Source organism: Pristiophorus japonicus, chromosome 16, assembly GCF_044704955.1.
Source record: "Pristiophorus japonicus isolate sPriJap1 chromosome 16, sPriJap1.hap1, whole genome shotgun sequence".
In the NCBI taxonomy this organism is placed as follows: domain Eukaryota; kingdom Metazoa; phylum Chordata; class Chondrichthyes; family Pristiophoridae; genus Pristiophorus; species Pristiophorus japonicus.
This window is the reverse complement of record NC_091992.1, coordinates 37,448,353-37,463,332: the sequence shown is the minus strand read 5'-3', so window position 1 is coordinate 37,463,332 and position 14,980 is coordinate 37,448,353. Positions and strand designations below refer to the sequence as shown.

At 40.7% G+C, this 14,980-nt stretch overlaps 1 protein-coding gene across 1 annotated transcript in view; it reads left to right on the top strand.

Moving 5' to 3' along the window:
* Positions 1-13,664, top strand: part of tyw1 (tRNA-yW synthesizing protein 1 homolog (S. cerevisiae)) — a 202,336-nt gene extending 188,672 nt beyond the window's left edge. Inside the window, exon 11 of the mRNA XM_070857215.1 lies at positions 12,483-13,664. Coding sequence (XP_070713316.1) covers positions 12,483-12,701 — 219 coding nt within the window. The 3' untranslated portion in view covers positions 12,702-13,664. The remainder of the gene's footprint in view (positions 1-12,482) is intronic.
* The last annotated feature ends 1,316 nt before the right edge of the window (positions 13,665-14,980 follow it).

The following is a 14,980-nucleotide window of genomic DNA, read 5'->3' as shown; positions in this document are numbered from 1 at the left end:
AAATTCTAGAAGATTTGTCAAGCATGATTTCTCTTTCATAAATCCATGGCTGACTTGGACCGATCCTGTCACTGTTTTCTAAATGCGCTGCTATTTCACCTTTAATAATTGATTCCAACATTTTCCCCACTACTGATGTCAGGCTAACCGGTCTATAATTCCCCATTTTCTCTCTCCCTCCTTTTTTAAAAAGTGGTGTTACATTAGCTATCCTCCAGTCCATAGGAACTGATCCAGAGTCAATAGAATGTTGGAAAATGATCACCAATGCACCCACTATTTCTCAGGCCACTTCCTTAAGTACTCTGGGATGCAGACTATCAGGCCCTGGGAATTTATCGGCCTTCAATCCCATCAATTTCCCTAACACAATTTCCTGACTAATAAGTATTCCCTTCAGTTCCTCCTCCTCGCTAGACCCTCGGACCCCTAGTATTTCCGGAAGGTTATTTGTATCTTCCTTAGTGAAGACAGAACCAAAGTATTTGTTCAATTGGTCTGCCATTTCTTTGTTCCCCATTATAAATTCACCTGATTCTGACTGCAAGGGACTTATGTTTGCCTTCACTAATCTTTTTCTCTTCACATATCTATCGAAGCTTTTGCAGTTAGTTTTTATGTTCCCTGCAAGCTTACTCTCATACTCTATTTCCCCCCTCCTAATTAAAACCTTTGTCCTCCTCTGCTGAATTCTAAATTTCTCCCAGTCCTCAGGTTTGCTGCTTTTTCTGGCCGATTTATATGTCTCTTTCTTAGATTTAACACTATCCCTATTTTCCCTTGTTAGCCACGGTTGAGCCACTTTCTTTGTTTTACTTTTACTCCAGACAGGGATGTACAATTGTTGACTGTTCTGACTGACAAGTTCCTTTTTGAATTGATAAAGCTGTGTAAAAAAAAAAAATATGGGATCCTAGATTTTATAGAAGGCCATAGAGTTCAAGAACAAACGGGCAATGCTAAACCTATATAAATCATTGGGCCGCAGTTAGAGTATTGGGGTCGATTTCCATATTTGATGTATGTTGGGTTAGCAGATTGATTGTACTTCCCATCCGATGTTTGGACCATTTAGCTGGTCAGGTTTCATTTGCATTCAACATGTGAGCTGCCAGTGTGTTGCGAGCTCGGATCGGCAGGTCGGCATTTGGTCAGGGAGGGGTGGTACAGGAAATCCAGCAGAACCTGCAGCAAGGGATTAAAGGAGAGTATTGGGCCAATAGAGGTGGGGGTAACCAAGAGCATTATTGAATCGGGGATGGATTAGCATCGAGGTGCAGGGAGAGCAGTTGTGCTTATCCTGCTGCCCAAAAAGTGCCAAATAAATTTTTGTTGTTCCCAGAGCTGTTTCCAGCAATCCCTTTAAAGGATGTTGATCCAGGCTGTTTCCCACTCTGCAGTGGGTAGTTCAGGCACTCAGCGGGCCCCACACTTAACCGGCATCAAAATGACATTGGTGTCCTAATTCGGTCCCCATTGAATTATGAGGCTCCCTCCTGTTCTTTGTGGAAACGATAGTCGCCTAAATCAAAGCCTCCTCAAAATTGGCCAGAAGTCAACGTTAAGTTTATTTTTGTCTTGTTGGTCTCTTTACCCTTTCTCCCCCAACCCCTTGGTCCCATCCATTTAAGGTGGCTTACTTTAGGAAGGATTTGAAGGCCGTGGAGAGGGTTCACAGGAAATTTACTAAAGTGACATCAGGGATGAGAAGCTTTAGTATAAGTAGAGACTGAAGAAATTAGAACAGAAAAGGTTAAAAGAAGACCAAATAGAAGTGTTCAAAATTACAAGGGAATTTGATACTGGTAAATTGGGAAAAAAACTATTTCCACAGGTCAGTGAGCCAGTAACTAGATGGCATAAATTAAAGATCAGCGCCAAATGAAAGAATGGAACGTTGTTAGTACTGTTGGGCATTGGGACAGATTTTCATTCTTGGCATCCAGCATCATTAGCCAAATTCCCATTACTTTATTCCAGTCAAGTACTTTAACTCCGATTTCTGAAAGTATTACTATTGTTCTCTCATTACTGCACACAAAGTTATGACAAGCACATTATATTTTGCTTTAAAAAAAAATCCACCAATATTTCTGTATTCTGCCTGTTGTATATATTTTTTGCTGTTTCACAAAATAAATCTGTGGTAGAAAAAGCACTGAACTCAAACCTGCAGATTTTCCACATGCTTAGACCCTAAATCTGGGCTTGGATATGTGACGATACATCGGCGGGCATCAGATTTGTGAATTCATGACCTGTATTGAAAGTGGTTACCTACAATCTAGAAAAATCAAATATCCATGCATTTCAATACATCCCTTCACACTAGCACATTTACTAATCAATTTAATGCTGCATTTCATAATGTTTATGAATTATTACCTTATTTATTACCGCTGGTTTCTGCATCATATTTGATTTCTGTGCTTAAATTACATTATTAGAAAAGACTGCAGTGCAGAAATCAATCTTCTATTTAATCTGACACTACTGCAATGAGAAACGACGAATGTAAATTGAAAAATTATTAAGAAATTGGAATAAAGTCCTCCAGGTGAGACCAGTACCCACAAAATCGAGATAACTAGATTGTAGATTTAAATGGTTGCAAGAAACAGTATTAATAGTATGTACTTTGGACTCTATGTAGCATTCCATATGGTGCACAGTAATGACATCAATGCAGCAATATCAGATCTTTATATTGACAGCCTTGTGCATTTTCTGCGAGTAATTGTCTTTCAGGTTGGGGCCAGAGTGACTTATATTTTCAGATTTGGAGTTATACAAGCAGCAAGAGAAATTAGTTTCTGCTCTTGGATATACTTGAGTTAGGAAATCAGGTACTATTTTATGGGTCTATTTCTTCTGTATCAGAATTCATTTGGAAGTTAAAAGTGGCACATAATTGAGGAAATATTGGTGTAGCATGTCCAATTCAATGTTCCTTCTCCGTTGTGAGTTATATTGGAATACAAGATAGATTAAAGTCTCCTCCCTTTATAGCTATGTCTTGTTTCAAGATTTTTCATTGACCATTTTTACACAGTAAATCTCAGGGGGGCAAGAGTTACTTTTAAATGTAACACACAAGTAAGAAAAAAGTCACTGAGATGATAGATGACTGAAATACTCAAAAGTTAAACTTTGATGTTGTTTCCCTATACGCTGGAAATAATAAATATATTAGACTGTCTCGACAATTGATTAACACCTTAGTCACTTCAGGCTATGAACAGAGGGTGATAAAACACAGGCCCAGAAATTCGTCTCGGGCAGTTGCGCAAAATGGGCGGTATCGGTTCGTTTCGGTTGCAATCTCGCTCATCTTTGAAGAGATTGGAGAAGTCGATTTGCAATAGACATAAATATCCAGTTCAGGGATACTATTGTTGCACCCTTGGGTTATACAGTTGTACAGTTAAATGTTGGGCAGTTTGGGCACACACCAATGCATGGGAGAGAATATATAAGGCAAGGTCGTTCGCCGCTGAGAGCAAAGTCCTGCCCATTGATTTAAGCTGTGCTGAATTCCACAGTGGCAAAGGACTCAACTTTTGTTTCTCTGCACTTTAAACTTTGGAAAAAGGAAAAATAAATGATAGCCAAAAATAAACCAGTCTGGATGTAAAAGTTCCTGTAGCACTATTCAAAGAAATCATGTGGAATTCTCCTGTTGTCCTGTCCACCATTTATGTCTCAACCAGCACCATCAAACGATTCAAATAGATGAACTGGTCATTCATCTTATTCCTATTTGTGGGACCTTGCTGTGGACAAACTTGCTGCTGTGTTTGCCTACAGAACAAATGACAACACTTCAAAAAGTAATTCATTGACTTTGGGACAGCCTGAGAATGTGAAATGTAGCTTCTTTCTTTCTTGTAGGTTTAGTATATCTGAATCCCTAAGTCGGCTTATTCCTCTTCCTCACTAAAGATATCACCTCACAGTTCTGCACATTAGATTTCTTCTGACATCTATCTGTCCAATTTATTAACCTATCTATGTCTCCGGAAAACGCTTACAATCCTCTTCACAGTTAACTATGCTCCCTATTTTTGTGTTGCCTGCAAATTTTTATATTGGGCTCACTCCACCCAAGTGCAAAACATTTATCAATATAGAAAGCAGATCAATCGTCTCAACACTTGCTCCTCGGAGACAACTTTTTCAGGTTGAAAACATCCATTGTCACTTTCCCTTTCATACCGTGTCCCTAACGTTTATCAACAAGTCTCCTGCACGGAACCTCATCGAAATGCTTTTGAAAATCTACATGCATAATATCCACTACATTTAATTTATCAATGGTCATTTTCACCAGAAACTCGATTTTTTTTTTTACAAATCCATGCTTGCTGTCCTTAATGAACCCATTTATTTCTAGGTGAGTTTTCTTTTCATTATTCTTTGGGATATTCACATCACGAGCAAGTCTGGCATTTATTGCCCAGCCCGAGTTGCCTTTGAGAAGTTGTGTTACTTGGAGAGGTACTTGGAGGTATAGTGGTCCCATACAACCGTTGCCTTTGTCCTTCTAGTTGGTGGAGGTTGCAGGTTTGGGAAGTGCTGTCAAAGAAGCCTTGGTGACTTGCTGCAGTGTATCCTGTAGATAGAACACACTGCAGCCACAGTATGCCACTAATGGTTAAGCTAGTGGATGGGGTACTGATCAAGCAGACTTCTTGGTCCTGGATGGTGTTGAGCTTCTGAGTGTTATTGTAGCTGCACCCGCCCAGGCAAGTGGAAAGTATTCCATCACACTCCTCACTTGTGCCTTGGAGGCGGTGGAGAGGCTTTGGGGATCAGGAGGTGAGGCACTTGCCGAGTATTAGTTTTATCCTGTATTATAGCCTCTAGAAGTTAACCCACTACCAAAGTTGGGCTGACTGGCCTATAGTTGAAGGTTTCATCCCTTTCTCCCTTCCAGAGATGTCCTCTGGCATAACTTCTATATCCAAGGATATTTTGAATAATTGTGGTCCGAGTCTCTACTTTCTCCTCTCTGACTTCTCTTATATTCCTAGGGTGCATGCCATCGGGGCCCAATGTCTTTCCAACTTGAATTTCACCAACCTTTTTAGTATTATTTTCTCATCTATAGGGATCCTATGCAATTGCTTCATTTCCACCGCTTGTACCCTTTTATTACAACTATCATAGTTTCTTGTAGTTCTTATTGAGCAGTTTCAACATTGCTTCATTCCCCACTCCCTGTTAGTTAATATTTCTTGAATGCCTCCGTGGAGTAAGAGGTGTTCTTCTGCGGCCAGGGTGTGTTAGAAGTAGTTTGAATTGTTTGACCATTGCTGCATGTGATCTAGCAATAATGTTCTTTTGGATTGCAGAATAGTCAGAGTAATATGTTTTGTTAATTCAAAGGTTGCTCGAATTTGAGGAATGTTGGTTTGTTATGGTTTCTCTCTTATTCCTTTATATTCAGAAATTGTAGAAATGATTTTTTGTAATGAATAGACTAAAGAGTGCCTTTCACAGAAACTGTGGAGAAGATCAGTTTCCCACTTGGATGGCTGGGGCTGGAGTCCATCGTTGAGGACTTTTTAAAAATGGGGACAATAAACACAAATTTTTTAGGAACCAGAAATGCATTTGATTATCTCTTGACTGTTGGGTTTAGATCTATATATAATATATTAAATACTCTTGTGTATGTGAACATGATCTGTTAACTTTTTTCATTATAAATTCCTATGTCTGCATTATTAATGGAACTGTCTCTGCCTATTATGATGCATTTACATTTTATGCCCGTGGAGATGCTGTCGCACTACTAATGGCGGGAGGGTGTATTTACAGAATATCAAGTTTACATGGGCAGTTTCCATTATAAGCATGGACATAGAAATTTGTAATGGAAATATAGAAATAAGGTCAGAATGTATGACTTTTAAAATTGGGACCTGTAATGTATTCAGTTGTGAGTATGCTCACAGGTTCGTAGGCAGGAAAAAGAGTGGGAGAACTATAGTGGTAGGGGATTCTATTGTAAGGGGAATAGATAGGCGTTTCTGCGGCGCAACCGAGACGCCAGGATGGTATGTTGCCTCCATGGTGCAAGGGTCAAGGATGTGTCGGAGCGGCTGCAGGACATTTTGCAGGGGGTGGGTGAACAGCCAGTTGTCGTGGTGCATATAGGTACCAGCGATATAAGTAAAAAATGGGATGAGGTCCTACAAGCTGAATTTAGGGAGCTAGGAGTTTAATTAAAAAATAGGACCTCTAAGGTAGTAATCTCAGGATTGCTACCAGTGCCACGTGCTAGTCAGAGTAGAAATAGCAGGATAGCTAAGATGAATATGTGGCTTGATGAGTGGTGCAGGAGGGAGGGATTCAAATTCCTGGGACATTGGAACCGGTTCTGGGGAAGGTGGGACCAGTACAAACCAGACAGTCTGCAGCTGGGCAGGACCAGAACCAATGTCCTAGGGGGAGTGTTTGCTAGTACTGTTGGGGAGGGGTTAAACTTAAATGGCAGGGGGATGGGAACCTATGCAGGGAGACAGAGGGAAGTAAAATGGGGGCAGAAGCAAAAGATAGAAAGAAGAAAAGTAAAAGTGGAGGGCAGAGAAACCCAAGGCAAAAATCAAAAAGGACCACATTACAGCAAAATTCTAAAGTGACAAAGTGTGTTAAAAAGACAAGCCTGAAGGCTCTTTGCCTCAATGTGAGGAGTATTCGTAATAAGGTGGACGAATTAACTGCGCAGGCATCTATTAAAGAATATGATACAATTGGGATTACAGAGACATGGCTCCAGGGTGACCAAGACTGGGAACTCAACATCCAGGGGTATTCAACATTCAGGAAGGATAGACAGAAAGGAAAAGGAGATGATGTAGCATTACTGGTTAAAGAGGAGATTAACGCAATAGTAAGGAAGGACATTAGCTTGGATGATGTGGAACCTGTATGGTTAGAGCTGCGGAATACCAAAGGGCAGAAAACGTGAGTGGGAGTTGTGTACAGACCACCAAACAGTAGTAGTGAGATTGGGGACAGCATCAAACAAGAAATTAGGGATGCGTGCATTAAAGGTACAGCAGTTATCATGGGCAATTTTAATCTACATATAGATTGGGCTAACCAAACTGATAGCAATACGGTGGAGGAGGATTTCCTGGAGTATATTAGGGATGGTTTGCTAGACCAATATGTCGAGGAACCAACTAGAGGGCTGGCCATCTCAGACTGAGTGGTGTGTAATGAGAAAGGACTAATTAGCAATCTTGTTGTGCGAGGCTCCTTGGGGAAGAGCGACCATAATATGGTAGAATTCTTTATTAAGATAGAGAGTGACACAGTTAATTCAGAGACTAGGGTCCTGAACTTAAGGAAAGGTAACTTTGATGGTATGAGACATGAATTGGCTAGTATAGACTGGCAAATGATACTTAAAAGGTTGACGGTGGATAGGCAATGGCAGAAATTTAAATATCACATGGATGAACTTCAACAATTGTACATCCCTGACTGCAGTAAAAATAAAACGGGGAAGGTGGCTCAACCGTGGCTAACAAGGGAAATTAAGGCTAGTGTTAAATCCAAGGAAGAGGCAGAAAAAGCAACAAACCTGAGGACTGGGAGAAATTTAGAATCCAGCAGAGGAGGATAAAGTGTTTAATTAGGAGGGGGGAAATAGAGTATGAGAGGAAGCTTGCTGGGAACATAAAAACTGACTGCAAAAGCTTCTATCGATATGTGAAGAGAAAGAGATTAATGAAGACAAACGTGGGTCCCTTACAGTCAGAATCAGGTGAATTTATAATGGGGAACAAAGAAATGGCAGACCAATTGAACAAATACTTTTGGTTCTGTCTTCACGAAGGAAGACACAAATAACCTTCTGGAAATACTAGGGGACCGAGAATCTAGCGAGAAGGAGGAACTGAAGGAAATCCTTATTAGTCAGGAAATTGTGTTAGGGAAATTGGGATTGAAGGCTGATAAATCCCTGGGGCCTGATAGTCTGCATCCCAGAGTACTTAAGGAAGTGACCCTAGAAATAGTGGATGCATTGGTGATCATTTTCCAACAGTCTATCGACTCTGGATCAGTTCCTATGGACTGGAGGGTAGCTAATGTAACACCACTTTTTAAAAAAAAGAAGGGAGAGAGAAAACAGGGAATTATAGACCGGTTAGCCTGACATCGGCAGTGGGGAAAATGTTGAAATCAATTATTAAAGATGAAATAGCAGCACGTTTGGAAAGCAGTGAAGGATCGGTCCAAATCAGCATGGATTTATGAAAGGGAAATCATGCTTGACAAATCTTCTCGAATTTTTTGAATATGTAACTCGTAGAGTGGACAAGGGAGAACCATTGGATGTGGTGTATTTGGACTTTCAAAAGCCTTTTGACAAGGTTCCACACAAGAGGTTGGTGTGCAAAATTAAAGCACATGGTATTGGGCGTAATATACTGACGTGGATAGAGAACTGGTTGGCAGACAGGAAGCAGAGAGTCGGGATAAACGGGCCCTTTCAGAATGGCAGGCAGTGACTAGTGGGGTGTCGCAGGGCTCAGTGCTGGGACCCCAGCTATTTAAAATATACATTAATGATTTAGATGAAGGAATTGAGTGTAATATCTCCAAGTTTGCAGATGACACTAAGCTGGGTGGCGGTGTGAGCTGTGAGGAGGATGCTAAGAGGCTGCAGGGTGATTTGGACAGGTTAGGTGACTGGACAAATGCATCGCAGATGCAGTATAATGTGGATAAATGTGAGGTTATCCACTTTGGGGGCAAAAACACAAAGGCAGAATATTATCTGAATGGTGGCAGATTAGGAAAAGTGGAGGTGCAACGAGACCTGGGTGTCATGGTACATCAGTCATTGAAAGTTGGCATGCAGGTATAGCAGGCGGTGTAGAAGGTAAATGGTATGTTGGCCTTCATAGCTAGGGGATTTGAGTATAGGAGCAGGGAGGTCTTACTGCAGTTGTACAGGGCCTTGGTGAGGCCTCACCTGGAATATTGTGTTCAGTTTTGGTCTCCTAATCTGAGGAAGGACGTTCTTGCTATTGAGGGAGTGCAGCGAAGGTTCACCAGACTGATTCCCGGGATGGCTGGACTGATCTATGAGGAGAGACTGGATCGACTGGGCCTGTTTCACTGGAGTTTAGAAGGATGAGAGGGGATCTCATAGAAACATATAAAATTCTGATGGGACTGGACAGGTTAGATGCAGGAAGAATGTTCCCGATGTTGAGGAAGTCCAGAACCAGGGGACACAGTCTAAGAATAAGGGGTAAGCCATTTAGGACTGAGATGAGGAGAAACTTCTTCACTCAGAGAGTTGTTAACCTGTGGAATTCCCTACCACAGAGAGTTGTTGATGCCAGTTCATTGGACATATTCAAGAGGGAGTTAGATATGGCCCTTAAGGCTAAAGGGATTAAGGGGTATGGAGAGAAAGCAGGAAAGGGGTACTGAGGTGAATGATCAGCCATGATCTTATTGAATGGTGGTACAGGCTCGAAGGGCCGAATGGCCTATTCCTGCACCTATTTTCTATGTTTCTATGAGCTGTGAGTGGCTTACCCAATCACGTGGTGTTCACAAAACTCAATAAAACCCTGTTGGGCCTAGGTCATCCACGATGAGGTATGCAATTGTGAGCCTCGAAGATGAACGAGTAATGTGTAGTGTGATTGTTAAACCTTTGTTAATAAACCAACTAGTTCTTAATAGCAATGTGTTGCTATGAATTCTTAAGCAAAGAGCCCATGAAGCAAATACATTACAGGACCAAATTATGACTGCAACCTGGTCCAATTATCCCCATCCTCTAACCTCACTTCACCTGAAAAACCCCACTACACTTGACCTTGACTGGGGGCAGTTTTGACTTTGGGCGATAATGTAAAACGGGTGCTGTCGATTCACCCATTGTGCGTCTCTCCTGATTTTCATTGCCGTCAATATCGATATTGCCCTTCTTACACTATCGCCTAAAGTCAAAATTACCCCAACCATGTGCAGTGCTACAAGAGATCAACTCATTTAAAAAAAAACATGTTTCAAAACTGAAGGGGTCATGTTGCGTATTCAATGAATTGGGATGATGATGTAGTCCATTGGAATCATGACAGATGTTTGAACAGTCAATTCACAGCTGTGCCTTGAGGCTGGGAGAGTAATAACATTTAATGCAGTTAACAGATTCCTTAATGGATAGATGTAATAGCGTTGACGATTATTTTTGATAGTCAGAAAGATTTAATTAAGCTGCATACCCCTCATTAAATTGCCTTTCTTTAAAGACAATAAAATGAATTCCTCATTTAATGAGCTACTCCCATAAGTGTTGATGGATGATACCTTTTATTTATTGAGGTGGAGAACGGGCATGAGAAAAGATATCTATCAGGGCTTATGATCTGTAGAATATAAAATTATACAGAATGAAATATGTACTGTACCCAACGAAGTAGTGACAGTACCTGAAATAATAAGTATTCGCATTGGCAGGCGTGACTATGCAAACAGGGAAAAAAACAGCGCTCTTTCCTGCTCCATTGATCTCATTCTGATCAAGTTTGAAGCGGCAGCATGAATAACATTTGTCCTGAGATGACATTGCGAAATGGAAATGTGGTTAGATGCAGAATTCTGTGGACCTTCTGATGAGATGACGCATACAAAACAAATGGGACCCATATTATTATGATTAAGACAAGTGAGCTCCCAGACAATAATTCAAAGGAGCAAAATGAATAAAATAAAATTAAAATACAGCATGTTATTCCCCTCTTACTGGCCTTTCCCTGATGATTCTGGATGATCTGTATTTAAGTTCTATTTAAAATAAATAAATAAGTCTGGTGTCTGTTTGAAGACAGAAAATCTATTGACAAATCTCTTCCACAAATGAAAATGATTTGTCAGTACAGCAAATAGACCTGCTTTTGTTGGCCAAATGTTAAATATTAGCTTTTATAATTTGTTGACAGTGAAACGGTCATTGAACACCAAACTAGTGAAACTTGTTGAAAGCAAATTTATTGTTGAACACTGACACCGTGTTTATCTGATTAATAAATATAAGCAGTACATTTATCATGATGCCATCACTCAAGTTGTTTGTCACTCTCCTCAACCCTGGCATGTTTGCCATTTTAGATCATTATTATTCTTCAGCTTTGACAGTTCCGCTCAAGAACCATCAGATTGCACAGTATTAGATCATTTCTATCTGTTCTCATCCATATAACCTTCAATCTTGATCGTAATCTAATATTTCTCCCGAGTATCTTTCATAAATGAGTTAATCAATACAGCTCAATGAGAGCCTGTTTCACATGTTAGTAACTCTGGTGGATTATTTTCATGTCTATTCTCATTTGAGCCTTACTTATTTGTGCTCGGGTCCTCTAGGTATGTACTTGAAGATTAAGTCGTCTGCTTACCTCAAACAATGGCTCACAGCATTTCAGGATCCTATCCCCTTTTCACTGAAAGCAATTGCTTGTTAAAATCTCTCCATAATTTAGAGCACTCAGTCTTGTAACCATTTTTGGCAATCATCTATGGACCTGCTCTAATGCATTAGTTTCCTTTGGACAGAGAAAATTGCATACGTTACTTTAGCAAAGCTGTACAATGATAAAATACCTTGTCTAATTTAGCCAGGTAGCTTTGAGATGCATCCCATACTTTACTAGTCTTTTTGATATTGACTGAATACTTTAGTATCGAGTAAATTGTCATCCCATGATCCATTTACTTTGTTCATGTAGGATATAAAGATAAATGCCAATATTTTCAGTCAAGCCTCTGCAGCCTCTATTAATAACTCAGGTGCCAAATCCCAGCTGTCGGTTTGGTTGTCCTTTGCTGCACCCCCTCCAACACCTGGATCTCTTTGAATAATACAGTGGCCAAAATTATACACGGTACTCCGGGTGGAGCCTGACTTGCTCGGTACAATCTCAGCCGCTTCCTGAGACTGATGCTGTACTGCCCAAGATTCTATTTGCTCACTTAACTGTTGCTCCACACTCTGCTGATGTCTTCCGTACCCCCAAATCCCTCTCCTGTGATGAGCCCTGTAGAATAAATACCATTCAGCTTATATTGCAATTGTGTATTATCCTTTCTCAATTTCATGATTTTGCATTTGTCCACATTAAATTATATCTGCCGCTGATCAGTCCAACACCCCAGTCCATCAAGTCCTTTAGCAGATTAATATCTTTCTAAGAAACTGTTTTTTTCTAATGGTGAGAGCTAGATGTGACACAAGCATATTGATCATTGACGTTTTGGTACCACGCACCAGTAACCTTGGGATTTGAGAGACGAAACCCAAGTGCATGTAACAAATTCCAGTTATTAGTTGATATCACTTAACTTTAGCCACTGCATTTTAAAATTAATGTTTACTGAAGATTTATACAATCTCTTTCGCTTATAGTTGTATTTATATGGTTCTTTGTTATTCCTTATTTTAGTTCAAAGTGAATGGAGAATGGTGGACTTGGATAGACTATGACCAATTTCAACATCTCATCAAAGAATATGAGGGGAACAACGGTACCAAGATATTCTCTGCAGAAGATTACATGGCAAAGACACCACCCTGGGCACTCTTTGGAGCCAAGCAGAGGGGCTTTGATCCTGTTGATATTCGCTTCCTAAGGAAAAAAAAGAAGGATATCTCTGGTTGCTAAAACTATTCAATTAGTTTCATGCATGGTACCACTGGAATTTAAAAGACATTGTGCACAGTTTTTATTGTTTTTTGGAGCAGCTATGTATTACAGTTGTAATGGATTTTAGTTTGAGTGTAAATTGAAGGAACTTACCAAAATACGCACACGCAGAATAGGAAACTACATACATCACAATCAGATGATGTAGCGCATCCTTGCCCCAAAGAGCTGTCAATTGACAAAGATACATGAAAGTGTAATCAAAATAACTGTCTAAACCTGGTGTATGTTACTATCATTGGGTTTCATTCTCTCCTGTTTTATTCAGGTTTCCTATTTGTTGTCATTTTCCCACAAAATTATCTTCATCTGAGTGGGTGGGCAGTCCCTGCTGCTTATTTCTTTACAACCACCTCCAGCGCAGCTCTGAACCTAACTTGAGTGTTGTAGGACCAGAACCCGGAGAGATAGTGTCTGGTTTTCCTCTTCAATAATGTGATGCAAAGCTGAGGACAGGAAGGTATTTCACATATTTGATGGTGGCAGATTTGCATGTCAGGCAATGCTGGATCTCGAATCTGTGGAATACTCGTGCTGGTATAATGCATTATGTTCTTTCATCGCCCCCCCCCCCTCCATAAGCTGCCTTGTTACATTAGCCTGAAGGATGGGGACGTCTGAGGCACAGAATTTTCCATGGCTGCTGTGCTTTCATTTATATAGCTGTTGTCAAGGAGCAGACTTTGCAGCCCAGAACAAGCCTAGAACTTGAAAAGTACTCAAATGTTTAAACCAGATTTTTGAACATGTCACTTGTAAAAGTGAACTTCCGGTGTTGGAATTTCATCTTCTCTGTCGGGGACAATAAATAATGTTTAGAATTTCTCTACATTGTCTTAACATGACCTGCTCCTTATTTTCCTAAGCAAAGTTACATTTTAAACTGTTTATAATTATGATTACAATAACTTGTATACAGAATGTGATAAATTTTATTACTCTCATTACTATACTTTTCTTATATTATTGATCATGGTAAATTACCAACCAGATGGAATTCCTAGCATCGTACACCCGAAGGAGGCCATGGCCCATTGTATCTCTGCTGGCTGTTTGTAAGGGCTATCCAATTAATCTAACTCCCCTGCCCGTTCCCCATTGCCCTGCAACGTTTTTCTTTTCCTTTTCATATATATATATATATGTGTGTATAAATACACAATTCCCTTGTTACACAGAAACATAGAAAATAGATGCAGGAGTAGGCCATCCGGCCCTTCGAGCCTGCACCACCATTCAATAAGATCATGGCTGATCATTCCTTCAGTACCTCGTTCCTGCTTTCTCTCCAAACCCCTTGATCCCTTTAGCCACAAGGGCCATATCTAACTCCCTCTTGAATATATGCAATTAAATTGGCATCAACAACTCTGCGGTAGGGAATTCCACAGGTTAACAACTCTCTGAGTGAAGAAGTTCCTCCTCATCTCAGTCCTAAATGGCTTACCCCTTATCCTTAGACTTTGTCCCCTGGTTCTGGACTTCCCCAACATCGGGAACATTCTTCCTGCATCTAACCTGTCCAGTCCTGTCAGAATTTTATATGTTTCTATGAGATCCCCTCTCATCCTTCTAAACTCCAGTGAATACAGGCCCAGTCGATCCAGTCTCTCCTCATATGTCAGTCCTGCCATCCCAGGAATTAGTCTGGTGAACCTCCGCTGCACTCCCTCAATAGCAAGAACATTCTTCCTCAGATTAGGAGACCAAAACTGAACACAATATTCCAAGTGGGGCCTCACCAAGGCCCTTTACAACTGCAGTAAGACTTCTCTGCTCCTATACTCAAATCCCCTTGCGATGAAGGCCAACATACCATTTGCCTTCTTCACCGCCTGCTGTACCTGCATGCCAACCTTCAATGACTGATGAATCATGACACCCAGGTCTAGCTGCGCCTCTTCCTAATCTGCTGCTATTCAGATAATATTCTGCCTTCGTGTTTTTGCCCCCAAAGTGGATAACCTCACATTTATCCACATTATACTGCATCTGCCATGTATTTGCCCACTCACCTAACCTGTTCAAATCACCCTGCAGCCCCTTAGCATCCTCCTCACAGCTCACACCGCCACCCAGTTTAGTGTCATCTGCAAACTTGGAGATATTACACTCAATTCCATCATCCAAATCATTAATGTATATTGTAAAAAGCTGGGGTCCCAGCACTGAGCCCTGCGGCACTCCACTGGTCACTGCCTGCCATTCTGAAAGGACCCGTTAATCCCGACTCTCTG